This window comes from Salvia miltiorrhiza, chromosome 3 (assembly GCF_028751815.1).
Source record: "Salvia miltiorrhiza cultivar Shanhuang (shh) chromosome 3, IMPLAD_Smil_shh, whole genome shotgun sequence".
Lineage (NCBI taxonomy): Eukaryota > Viridiplantae > Streptophyta > Magnoliopsida > Lamiales > Lamiaceae > Salvia > Salvia miltiorrhiza.
In genome coordinates, this window is record NC_080389.1 from 33,266,886 (window position 1) to 33,280,668 (window position 13,783).

Consider the following 13,783-nt stretch of genomic DNA (forward strand, 5'->3'; position numbering starts at 1 on the left):
AGTTAGGGGAATGACGTCGTGGTAGGGGTTTTTAGGGTTTTTGGGGGATGTAAAGGGCTGACAACTGTCACTTGATGTGACGTTCGTCTGGTGGTTTCAGCCGCGTTCTGCCCGAGAGCCCCCTTTTGCCCTGGAATCATTGCTTCTTCCATCGACTGTCCTTTTGCCCATAACTCCTTCCCTGTTTCTGCAAGACAACTTCATACTTCCGCGAAGGCGGGAAACTAAAACTCGCCCACAGCTGTGGGCATAACCGGGTTCCTAGGCAAACAAAAAACGAAAAACGAAACAAACTAAAAGTAAAGAAAAAAACTAAACGGAAATACCAGGTTACCTCCTGGCCAGTGCCCTATTTATCGTCCTGGGCATGACGTGGTACCTTCCAATTAATCCGAGGTGCTTGTGGCTGGGTCGAGATCCACTTCATCCCCAGCGTCGGGCTTATGCCCATAATAGGCCTTCAATCTTTGTCCATTCACCTTGAACACTTTCCCAGATTTTGGATTTTCGATCTCAACGGCTCCATTTGGGAATTGGGTCTTCACCATGAATGGGCCGGTCCACTTTGTACTCAGCTTGCCTTTTGTGAATTTGAACCGTGTCTGGTACAGGAGGACCTCTTGCCCATAGCTGAATTGCTTGCTTGTGATCAAGGCATCATGGCTCTTTTTCATTATTTCCTTGTAGAGTACAGCATTGTCATATGCCTCCCTCCTGATTTCTTCGAGCTCTTGAATCTCTAGCTTCCTTGCTTGCCCTGCTTTGTCCCAATCATAGTTTACTTTGTTCACTGCCCAGAACGCCTTGTGCTCCAATTCCACCGGTAAATGACACCTCTTGCCATACACCATTCGATATGGCGACATCCCGAATGGAGTTTTATATGCAGTCCGGTATGCCCATAAGGCATCTTCCAACTTGAGACTTCAGTCCTTCCCTGTTGGGCCAACGGTCTTTCGCAAAATTGTTTTGATTATGCGATTTGAAAGCTCGGCCTGTCCATTGGTTTGTGGGTGATAGGCTGTCGAAACTCGATGTTGGACTCCATACTTTTTGCACAAGTTTTCGACCGAGAAATTGCAAAAATGAGATCCTTGGTCGCTGATGATTGCTCTGGATACACCAAACCTGCAAAAAATGTTAGTCTTCAAGAAATTCACCACTACCTTTGAATCATTCGTCGGTGATGCTTTTGCCTCCACCCACTTGGAGACATAATCCACCAAAAGTAGGATGTACAAATTTCCTCTCGAGATGGGAAGAGGTCCCATGAAATCCATTCCCCAAATGTCAAAGATCCCTACGGGCATAATGGGCATCATGGGCATTTCATTCCTCCTGGTTATGTTCCCTTCTCACTGGCATTGTGGGCAATTCTTGCAGATGGTGTAGCTGTCCTTAAAGATTGTTGGCCAATAAAAACCACACTCCAGAACCTTAGCTGCAGTCCTCTTATGCCCAAAGTGTCCCCCACACTCCTTCGAATGGCAGAATTCTAGGATGCTTCCTTGCTCCTCTTGTGGAATACATCTCCGAAGCATTTGATCTCCGCATTGCTTCCACATGTATGGTTCGTCCCATATGTATTCTCTGCTATCTTTGGCCAATTTCTTCCTCTGGGCATAAGTATACCCAGGGGGTACATACCCAGAGCAGAGATAATTGCTCAAATCAGCGTACCACGGATCTTCTCTTCTTCCCTGGGCATAGAACAATTGTTCATCCGGGAACGTCTCCTTGATTGGTTCCCCTTCTTCCTTCCTCACGATCCTACTGAGGTGATCAGCCACTTGGTTCTGTGCTCCAGCTTTGTCCTTTATCTCCACGTCGAACTCTTGTAGTAGCAGAACCCATCGAATCAGCCTGGGCTTAGATTCCTTCTTGGCCAGAATGTACTTCAGAGCCGCATGATCGGTGTAGACTGTGGTCTTTCCTCCAAGCATGTAAGATCTGAATTTTTCAAAGGCGAACACCACTGCCAACATCTCCTTCTCTGTCGTGGAATAATTTACTTGAGCTCCATTCAGTGTCTTCGAGGCATAATAGATTACGTGACTCTCATTTCCCCGCTTCTGCCCAAGCACTGCCCCTATGGCATATCCACTGGCGTCGCACATAACCTCAAAAGGCATTCCCCAGTCAGGGGGCTGTATTATGGGTGCGGAGATTAGATTGTTCTTCAAGATCTGGAACGCCTCCTTGCAATCCTCATCAAAATTCCACTCCACTTTATTTTGTAGCAGCCTTGTCATAGGTTGGGCAATTTTTGTAAAGTCCTTCACGAACCTTCTGTAGAATCCAGCATGCCCAAGGAATCCTCGTAGCTGTTTAATGTTAGTTGGATATGGTAGCTTGGCAATGATTTCAATTTTTGCTTTGTCCACCTCTATTCCTCTGCCTGATATCACATGTCCGAGCATAATTTCTTCTCTGACCATGAAGTGGCACTTCTCATAATTCAACACCAAACTCTTGTCTACGCACCGTCGCAGCACCTTTTCCAGATTATCTAAGCATGAGTCGAAGGATTGCCCATACACCGTGAAATCATCCATGAAGACTTCGATGCATTTCTCAAGGAGATCCGAGAATATGCTCATCATGCATCTTTGGAATGTGCCTGGGGCGTTGCAAAGCCCAAAAGGCATCCTCCGGTAGGCAAACTGTCGCGGCCGCACCCGCTAAGGATAGCGAGTTCGGGGAAATCGCGACGAAAGGGGAGGGGATTTAGGAGCGGGATTAGAAAGGGGCAAATCTAACCTTTTGATTACTCAACATTATATAAGACAGCAGTTTAAGAACAACAGATATTGATGGAGGTAAAAGGGGAAATATAATATTGTCCGAGAGGGTACTTGAAGAGTTTGAAAACATTGTTGAATAGTACATATTGTTTGACGGATATCATGATATCTAGCAAATCAGTGTATGCAGCGGAATAACAACAACTCGGGCACATGTATGAAGACATATACCTTGCTCTGATGTACTCGTCCTAACTCGACAAAAGCTCCGCTTGCACACCACATTCCCGATCATCGCTCAACCTGCACATTTAGAAATATATGCAGGGCTAAGTACGAAGGTACTTAGTGGACACATGCTGAAATATACATACATACAAACATTTTATTGTCAAGCCTTTCAACAGTAGTAAGATACGAGGGTTTTTCTTTAAAGACTCGTATTTACCAAAATATCATTTCTTTCATAAATAACCCGGGCAGGCATTTTAACATCATTAATCACCATATCAGTAACTCGTGTCGAGAGGTAGGCCTCCCTCTACGGACACTGTGATCGGCCAACCCGCTAGATGACTCACGATCACAAGGGTGTACACTAATTCCGAAGGGATTTGCGGTCCCATCCAGAATCCGAATTCGATTAGCATCAGATAGGTAATTAACAACAAAACACAAAGCATTTAGGCATTGACAATATCATTCAAGAATCTTAAGCATAAAATTGTAACAGTTCTATAATATGGTTTTAGTTTATACGTAAGAAAGCCTCACCTGGTAGTGGTGACTCACGTCTAAGCCTTAAACTCTTTGCGTTCAACCTTAATTGAAAAGAATAACGCAAGGTCTTAGACCGTGGAAAATCTAACATAAATGAGGATGCGCAATGTAATTATGCATGGCTCATATTCTGTTTATTAGACTAAGGTGATAAGGGAAATCTTATCTCTAGTCCTTGTTATTAAAGCAATTAAACCAACTAGGTTTCGTCTCGTGAGATCTAGTAATTACTATATTGATTTGCTCTCTTAAGGGTGTTCTAATTTGCTAATTTAATAATAAACTCCCTTCGTGAGTAAGGGAAAAGAAATGAAACTCAAAACACCCTAAGTTCTTTCTCTCTCTATCTCACGTCTGCTCTGCCTCATTGTTCTCTGCTCTGGAAAGTCAGCTCTGGCTGTTTGGTCAGCTCTGGCGATTTTAGCTCTGGAAAGTCAACTCTGGCCTTTAGGTCAGCTCTGGCGAATTTAGCTCTGGAAAGTCAGCTCTGGCTGTTTGGTCAGCTCTGGCGATTTTAGCTCTGGAAGTCAGCTCTGGCTTTAAGGTCAGCTCTGGCGGATTTAGCTCTGGAAAGTCAGCTCTGGCCTCCGAAAGTCAGCTCTGGTGACTTAGCTCTGGAAAGTCAGCTCTGGCCTCCGAAAGTCAGCTCTGGTGACTTAGCTCTGGAAAGTCAGCTCTGGCCTCCGAAAGTCAGCTCTGGTGACTTAGCTCTGGAACGTCAGGTCTGGCTTCTGAAAGTCAGCTCTGGCGATTTACTCGGAAAGTCAGCTCTGGTGACTTAGCTCTAGAACGTCAGCTCTGGCTTCTAAAGTCAGCTCTGCTCTGGCGTTTTCCAGCTCTGATCTAGAACTTTCAGCTCTGCTCTGGTGTTTCCAGCTCTGCTCTGGAAATTTCAGCTCTACTCTGGCATTTTCTCGTTGTTTAATCAAAGTTCAAGCCGTGGGTTCTACCGGATAAGTGACCTAACATGCTTCTAGTGTTCGTGTTTTTCATGCTGAAAAGAGTAGTATTAGAGGTCGAGAGTTACCTTGTTGTTGCGCGCTTTGGTCGGACAAGCACGATGGATCCTCGCTTCTTCGATCGTCGAGGTTCAAACTGGAATGAAAGCTAAGTTCTTAGGCTTGAAAACAAACGGAAGGGAACACGGCGAAGGGAGGAGAAAGGGCCGTGTCTTACCTTGAAAGTGCAGCAAGGGCTTCGGTCTAATCTTCTCCGTGGAAGGCGTCGAGAGAGAGGAATGGAGCTCTTGCTGTTGCTGCTGGATTTTCAGAGTGCCGAAGGGAGAAGGGGTGGCACAAAGGAGTGAAGGGGAGTTTAAATAGGCTCGGCTGATGCACTCGAGTGCCTAAGGGGGAGGGCTTGCGTGGAGTGGGGGAGACGTTTCAGCTGCTCGCCCAATGGAGGAGCTGCTGCTGCTCTGCTACTGCCGTGCTGTGGAGGTGGCGTGCGGCTCTTCGGCTGCTGCCCAATGGGAGGAGCTGCAGCTGGCGTGGTCTTGGCTGGTTGGGCAGCGCTGGCGTGGAAGTTGAGGGGGCGCTGCTGCTGTGTAGGGCTGCAAGGACAGCCTAGTCTACTCGGCTGTGGTTGGGCAGCGCTGGCGTGTGGAAGGGCGAGGCCCTTCGGCTGCCCAGCCCAAGGCTGCTGCCGTGGCTGCTGCTGCTCTGGCGTGGTGGTGGCGTGCGGCCCTTCGGCTGCTCGCCCAATGGGGGCTGCTGCCGTGGCCGTTGCCCACCTCATCCTCCTTCTTTCCTTTCTAATCCTAGGTGTAGCCGAAGTAGAGAGGTAGAGAGGTGTAGAGTGGTGTGATGTGACTTAAGTGAACGATCTAAATAAAAACCTCTCAGTGTTGGTTCTCCGAAATAGAGAAACGGGTTTCGTTTTTTTGTTAAACGATAAAGCTAAATTAAATCCGTGGATTTAATGCGTTCGTTATTCTAATACTTAAATTAAATCCGTGGATTTAATTATCCTCAAAGTCGGAATTAATTCACGACTTGGTAAATCATGTGAAGATAAACTCCATCTTGATAAATAACACAACTTAGCTAAGTTGGTTATAACTCGGATTAATAATCATTCATCAACTCAAAGATTCTCATCGCGGTCTTAAACACGCGAAAAAAAATAAAGCATACTGTTAGCTAAGTAACTTTGTCACCGAGATTCATAAATTCAGAAACATAATAGAAAACATAAAACTTCAATTACTGGCAGATAGGTAAATAAACACACAATACTGTAATTAAAATACTGATAAAAGAGCGGGTTACTACATCCTACCCCTCTTAACAAAAATTTCGTCCCGAAATTTGCATATCTATGTAAAAAGGTCTGGGTATTTTTCTTTCATTTGATCCTCAAGTTCCCATGTTGCCTCTTCAGGTCCATGGTGTCCCCATAAAATTTTGACTGACGTGATCGATTTATTCCTCAATTCTTGCACCTTTCGGTCCAAGATGGCTTCCGGTCTTTCCTCGTACGTCAGGTCTGGGTTAAGAATCATTTCCTCTTGGTGGATCACGTGTTTGGGGTCAAACACGTACCGTCTCAACTGTGATACGTGGAACACATTGTGGATGTTTCCAAAGCTAGGTGGCAGTGCCAACCTATATGCTACGGGACCTATTCTTTCAAGGATTTCATAAGATCCTACAAAACGGGGTCTCAACTTACCCTTAACACCGAATCTAACGATCCCTTTCGAGGGTGACACTTTAAGGAAAACCTTGTCTCCTATTTGAAATTGTAGTTCGGTTCGTCGGGTATCAGCGTAAGACTTCTGTCTGTCCTGGGCTTCTTTAATCCTTGCTCTAATCTGGCGGATGGTCTCGATCATTTCGCTTACTGCATCTGGCCCAAGGATTTTTCTTTCACCCACTTCATCCCAGTAAAGTGGTGATCTACACTTCCTTCCATAAAGCGCCTCGTAAGGTGCCATCTCAATGGTCGCCTGGTAACTGTTGTTGTAGGCGAATTCGATCAGTGGCAGCACTGATTCCCAACTTACTCCTCGGTCGAGCACTACTGTCCTCAACATGTCTTCAAGGGTCTGAATTGTCCTTTCCGATTGTCCATCTGTTTGAGGATGAAAAGCGGTGCTAAAGTTCAATCGTGTTCCTAACTCTTTCTGCAAGCTGATCCAAAATCTAGAAGTAAATTTTGAATCTCTATCCGAGGTGATGGATATTGGTATCCCATGAAGCCGTACAATCTCACGGATGTACAGTTGGGCTAGTTTCTCCGATCCATGGGTAATTGGAATCGGTAAAAAGTGAGCGCACTTCGTGAGACGGTCTACTATTACCCAAATAGCTGTGTTACCCCTCTTCGTCTTGGGTAAACCCGTCACGAAATCCATCGCTATGTGCTCCCACTTCCATTCTGGGATTTCCAAAGGCTGTAATTTCCCATATGGTCGTTGATGTAAAGCTTTCACTTGCTGGCATGCAAGGCAGCGCTCTACAAACGAGGCTATATCTCGCTTCATCCCGTCCCACCAAAACTTCTGTTTCAGATCTTGGTACATTTTGGTACTCCCGGGATGAGCGGTATAGGGCGTGTCATGAGCTTCACTCATGATCTCGTTCCTGAGTTCCTCGTTGTGGGGTACACACAACCTTCCCTTAAAAAGAACGGCGTTATCGGTTGCCTCTTGGTAGTCTCCGGGCGTGCCTGTTCGGATCTTAAGACGAACTTTCTCTAAGCTTTCGTCCGCTCTCTGGGCACTGATGATCCTTCCTCTGAGGTCTGGGGCGGCTACCAGAGTTGCGATGATTGCTTTTGTCGTTGCTGGTGGCTGAACCACTTCCAACTTTAATCTGTCGAAGTCCCTTACGAACATGTCCTCTTGAGTGAGAAGAAGTACTAACTCGGATTGAGTTTTACGACTTAAAGCATCAGCTACTACGTTAGCTTTCCCTGGGTGTTAATCGATACCGCAATCGTAATCCTTCACGAGTTTGAGCCATCTCCTCTGTCTCATGTTCAGGTCTTTCTGCTCGAAAAAGTACTTAAGGCTCTTGTGATCAATGAAGATTTCACATCTAACTCCGTATAGATGGTGTCTCCAAATCTTCAAAGCATGCACAATTGCTGCCAATTCTAGGTCGTGAGTGGGGTAGTTCAACTCATGTGGCCTTAGTTGTCTCGAAGCGTAGGCGATGACCTTCCCTTCCTGCATCAACACACAACCTAATCCATTTTTGGATGCGTCGGTGTAGATCAGGTATTCTTTATCAGCTGTTGGAACTGCTAGCACTGGTGCAGTTGTCAATTTCCTCTTCAGCTCTTGGAAGCTGGCTTCACACTCTTCGGTCCATTTATACTCGATTCCTTTGCGAAGTAGTTGCGTCATTGGCCTTGCTATCTTAGAGAATCCTTCGATGAATCTCCGGTAGTATCCGGCCAAACCTAAGAAATTTTGGATTTCATTTGGGGTGGTTGGTGATTTCCAATCGTGCACTGCTTGCACTTTGGCGGGGTCTACCTTGATTCCTTCTACTGACACGATATGTTCTAGGAACATCACTTCTTTCAGCCAAAACTCGCACTTGCTGAATTTGGCGAACAACTTCTCTGATCTTAAAGTCTCTAGGACGATTCTCAAATGCTCTTCATGTTCTAGGTCACTCTTGGAATAGATGAGGATATCATCTATAAACACTAAGACGAATTTGTCTAAGTACGGATGGAAAACTCGATTCATGAGATCCATGAATACCGCCGGTGCATTGGTTAAACCAAATGGCATGACTATGAATTCATAGTGGCCATATCTCGTTCGGAAAGCGGTCTTGGGCACATCCTCTGGTCTGATCTTCAGCTGGTGGTACCCTGACCTTAAGTCTATTTTGGAGAACACACTGGCTCCCTTGAGTTGGTCAAATAAATCATCTATCCTCGGGAGAGGGTATTTGTTTTTGAGCGTCAGTTTGTTCAACCACTACTAGAAAAACGCTCATAGATAACGGATTTTATCCGTTATCTATGAGCAAAAAAACCGTTGTGTATAGTGGTGTTATCTATTCTATACGTCATACACAACGGTTTCAAAACCGTTATGTATAGTAGCATAGATAACGGTACGATGCGTCATACATAACAGTACGCAACCGTTATCTATAAAGGTTATACATAACGGTTTTTCACCGTTATGTATTAAGATTTTTCCGTTATCTATTAATTTTTTTTTTTTTATCATAGTTAACAGTTTTTTGCACTTTTTATAACGGTTTTAACCGTTATCTTTGATAGAATACATAACGGTTTTTCACCGTTATGTATTAAGATTTTTCCGTTATGTATTAATTTTTTTTATTTTTTTTATCATAGTTAATAGTTTTTTGCACTTTTTATAACGGTTTTAACCGTTATCATTGATAGAATACATAACGGTTTTTTGCACTTTTTATAACGATTTTTTGCACTTTTTATAACGATTTTTGCAATTTTTATAACGATTTTAACCGTTATCTTTGATTAGAATACATAACGATTTTTTACACCTTTTATAACAGTTTTTTGCACTTTTTATAATTGTAGTATATTTTTAAATTTTGCAATTTTTATAAAACGACAAAATGATAAAATCAACAATAACAATATTATATATCATCCAAAATATTCATACATTATTATACAAATGAACCAAATATCAAGTATACATCATCATTGCATATTCCGATTCAAAATTGAAAATACCAACTACCTTATAGCTAAAACAAAAATCTATCATACAATGTTTCTAGCACCAAGTCCTCAAGAACTAGTTAATCAACCTGCTATGATTCTCCGGTTGTCTTTTGACCTCAAGCCATCCCAAGCTACCATAAATTCATTACGCATTCTTCTAGTTGCCTCATGCTCAAAAGCATCGCCACGGGCGCCAAGTATGCTGTCAACCTGCACTCGGCACATGGCGAAAGATGGTAATGAAGCCAAAGCAGGAATGTCTAAGTTGCACTAAGCTACTGGACAAATTATTATGCACAAGATAATAATGAAACCAAAGCATGAAACACAGCTATGCAGCAGGCACCGAACAGCCTAAAACAATGCCAAGTCGAGACTCCAACAAGACGTATCAGAAGTTCAGAACTTCACCAGTAATACAGAAATCATAACCACAACATGAGCATAAACCAAACTTTATCTCACAAATAATACAGAAATCATATTCATGGGACAGCCACAATAACACCAAAATCATCAAGTAGAAAACTCAAACCACAGGTGCTTATTCCACAAAGAACCTCCCAAGGTTCATTGAAGATAAGAGATACAACTAGCACTCGCACATTCAACAAACTTCAAATTTGACATACCTAATATGTCTTGAAAATCATTTACAATTGATCTAGTATCACTCTCTGTTGGATCATCCCTGCCATTGTATATTATCATAGTTGTAGAGTTAGACTAGACACTTGCTTGAAGACTATTGAAGTGAGGGTACCAGTAACTAACTGTACATGTTACCTACTTTTTCCATAAAAACTAGTAGGTAGTAATTTTAGAACTTTTTCAACAAAACAATAAAATGATTGAACATGTCCAACAGAGGAAAAGAAAGTAATGATTCAAAGGAGTTCTTTAATTGCATGAGTGATTGAGAGACTCCAGTTTGCTGTGAAAATTACCTAGAATATCGTATGAGCAAATTATCGGGTTTGAAGTCGCCATGGATCATTGCAGCACCATGCAGAGTCTCTAGGATTTGAAGCATCTCAATGGTGTAATAGATACATAATACTTCGTCCATAGATCCACCTGTAACCACATTACAGTTCATGGCATCCTGCAGATCATTGAATAGGAACTAAGTACTAGGTAAAAATTTCAAAGTTTTAAAAGAATGAAAGCAAGTACATGCCAACCTGTAGAGTCCCATGAGTAAAATAATCAGAGACTATGACACTGTAGTCAGAATAGAGGTGCAATCTGTGAGCAAAGCCAAGCAATCAGAGGAAGGACCTCACCTCATATTCCACAACTTTAGAATTCATCTTTTGCAGTAGATTTTTGAGGGTTGAGACAGACCATGGATTAATAAAATTCTCTCCGTCCTCTACAGAAATGTCATTTTTCATCTGTTCAAAGGTGGAAAGAACCTGGGTTATGTTGATATTTTCAGAATATTCTTTATAACAAACATTATTCTCTAGTAATCATATAAATCAATAAAATTAGTAAATTAATCTACTGACTCACTTGCAAGCACCAATACCAAACACTGAAAAAATCTGTTGTTCAGAAAAGGTAATTCCCTTTCCTCTATAGTCTCTACTCTAGTATATTGTCTGAACTCTGAACAGGTTAGGATGAATGAATTCAGTTATACCTTTTGAAATGATCCATTAGTTACTCTTTCAGACATTCTCTCGAGAAATAGAACCTGAGCTTTTTTTAGTCTCCCCAGTGGCTCAGCATTTCTGATACGCAAGAACACCTTTGTTATGGTGGAATATCAAAACACAAACTTACTGATTTATATAAAACTATAATGCCAATGAGAAGTTAATAAACCTTGAGATGCCAAGATGATAAATCATACAAGCATCTATCAGTCTGCCTTTTGCTTCCAGAAACAAAGCAAATGATTCATAAAGCAGCGCTTTGCGTATGCAAATCCTGTGCTCCTCTATTTCCTTAAAAACTCTTTCATAATCTGAGCTACCATCCATCTAGAAAGTATACAAAAGAATATGAATTTTCCCGAAACGGAGAGACATGTTTTTTTTATATCAGAAACTAGCATATTAATCCAACTGCATTTTTGTTGCAGCAGATCACGAACATAATCCATAAAATCAGAAAGAACCTACATTCAACTACTTCACAACTACAACTTACGCAACTTAACAAACCAGATGGCCGTACATCAAGTAGAAAACTCACATTTTCCAGCACCACTCGTTTCCATAACCACTATAGCTTTGCCTGTCCAAAATAGCCTGTACTTGGAGATCTCTTTCCTGTTCTTCTCCGAAATAACCTGCAGCAAAATCAGAAACACTAATTAGCATTTGAAAGAGGTGCTTCAAATTACCAATCTGAATTATTTTGTCTGCCTCGCTGCATATATTCTTCACGGTAGCTCTGCCTCACCAGACACCAGCTGAGCTACCCCATACTCCAGCCATACCATAGTACACAAAGGGCTCAAATCAGCCACCCAACATTGTACCATTTCGTAGGTAACTCAAGTCTTCAGCCAACCACCCTCTACACTCATTCCTTATTCACCAGGGAAGTAAATTGATCTACCTGCTACCAGAAATAAAAGTTTCAGTTCATGTAATACTTCAACAGCCGAAAAGTAAGAGGGCCTTCATTCATTACTCTACCAGACTTCAAGGTAAACCTTGTCTTCAATTCTTTCAAATAGATGAACAAATAGCATACACACAGAATATGGGAAAAACCTTAGCCCACTATTGTCATAAATAGATGAACAAGATAGCCATGGCAAGCTCAATGATAGATGTTAAGTTCTGATATCTTTCTTACACTATCATCAATAGAAAAGAGATGGGATAGGAAACTTAGTTTCGAAAGGGGAGAATTGCGGCTACCCTTAACCAAGGAGAGTCGAGAGAGAGCTAGGACTCGGTTTCGAGGGCCAAAGTTCCCATCTTTGGATACCCTTTGGAGCATACACCTCTCTGTCAAGAGCCAAACGTTTGATAAGGGCGATGCTGCAAATCATGGATATAAATTACGATCAGAATCCAATTTCATAAACTGGACTATCAAAGTATTTATTTTAGAGACTATTCAAGGATTACATTGGCCAGATAGATCTTGCCCAAATTCAAAATACAATACCTATGATTCCATATACACCGACATGCTCGAAACTAGTAATAACATTCAAGAAACTCGCTGCCCAATTAATATGCCATTGCACTATTAGTCAAATAATATTTTACTGTCACGAGAGTTCCTCATCTTCACTCTTTTCAGATAGTCATAAGATGCTACAAGAGAGAAGACGATGCAGGAAATCAAATTTGTTAATCTTCTTATTAAATAGCTAAACTTCGATTAGATTTCTCATTTCAAGTTATCGATATATAATAAAACATAGAAGAAGCACCGTTGCCACCTTAGAATTCAAGCATAATTCATCTTTGAACTAACCCTAAAGAAGGTGAATCCTAAAATTCATATCTCTACTTTTAATTACCATATCAGCATTCAAAACATTAGTAAAGTCGAATTTCAACAGAACATCCACATACTTCTTGCATATCTCCAACAGTTCTTGATGGCGCAAGCAATAACATATATTCTCTGAGAAGTAGAACACTTGTGTGCCATGATTTATATAGAAAAGACATAGCAATCAAAGGCAAGCTATAATACACATTGAAAACATGAGTAATCTCTTTCACGAAAAGAAGTCCTTTGGAAAAAAAAAAGTCGAGACCACATCAAGGATCATCGATATAAAGAAGCTCAATAATAGAATTGCATAAATTTTACCAGCAAGAGCAGTCCAGACTGCAACATCTACAATTGTGAGGCTATAACCAGCGAGAAAGGTATTCAATAGTAGATACTCATCCACAAAGCGGCATGCTCGATGAATGGCTTCTCGAGTCCAATAAATTCTGCATTCTAATTGAAATCTGAATTCACAGCGTGAAGCTCCATGAATTGTTGACAACAAAGAGAAACAATCATAAATTAAATGAGGAATTGGAAAAAATAGGGTTTACGAGCTGACGCGCGCGAAGAGCAGATAGGGATTTGCGAGCTAAAATGGGGTTTATCGCGGCGCCTAGGGTTAAAAGGGGCGGCGAGAAGACGGCCGGCGTGGCAACGGCGAGTCGACACGGTCGGTGGCAGGCGACGCGGGTTCGAGATGGAGAGATATCTCCGCAGCTGCTGCTACGGGTAAACAAACAGAGGACGACGAGATGGGGGGCGCAGTGAGTGCCGGGCGGCGCTGGTCGTGGCGGCGAGTCGCGACGGCGGTGGCAGGGCACGGCGATGGTGAAGAGAGAAAGAGGCCAGGTCCGATTTGGGGGAAATTTTGAGGTGTTAGCGTGAAAATTGAGCGGGAGCAACGAATAGGGATTTTAGGGGTTGAAGAAATGAAGTCAAATCTTTTTCTTTCTTTTTTTTTTCTTTTTTTTTCTTTTGTTTCACTTTTATTATTTAATTTTTGGTATTTAGGTTTCTAATAATGTATTTAGATTTTATTATTTTTCAAAGTCTATAACTAGAAATAAATTCAAATTTTAGGATAAACA

The 13,783-nt window shown here is 42.1% G+C and overlaps 1 protein-coding gene across 1 annotated transcript; it reads right to left on the reverse strand.

Annotated features, from left to right (window-relative positions):
- Positions 1-9,123: 9,123 nt before the first annotated feature.
- Positions 9,124-12,079, reverse strand: LOC131018676 (mitotic checkpoint serine/threonine-protein kinase BUB1-like). The gene is made up of 6 exons (XM_057947390.1): positions 11,421-12,079; positions 11,049-11,206; positions 10,864-10,954; positions 10,502-10,612; positions 10,163-10,320; positions 9,124-9,425 (listed from the first exon to the last, which is right to left on the reverse strand). Exons 2-6 carry the CDS (start codon positions 11,204-11,206, stop codon positions 9,347-9,349), a joined length of 597 nt encoding a protein of 198 aa, XP_057803373.1. The 5' UTR covers positions 11,421-12,079; the 3' UTR covers positions 9,124-9,346.
- Between the last annotated feature and the right edge of the window lie 1,704 nt (positions 12,080-13,783).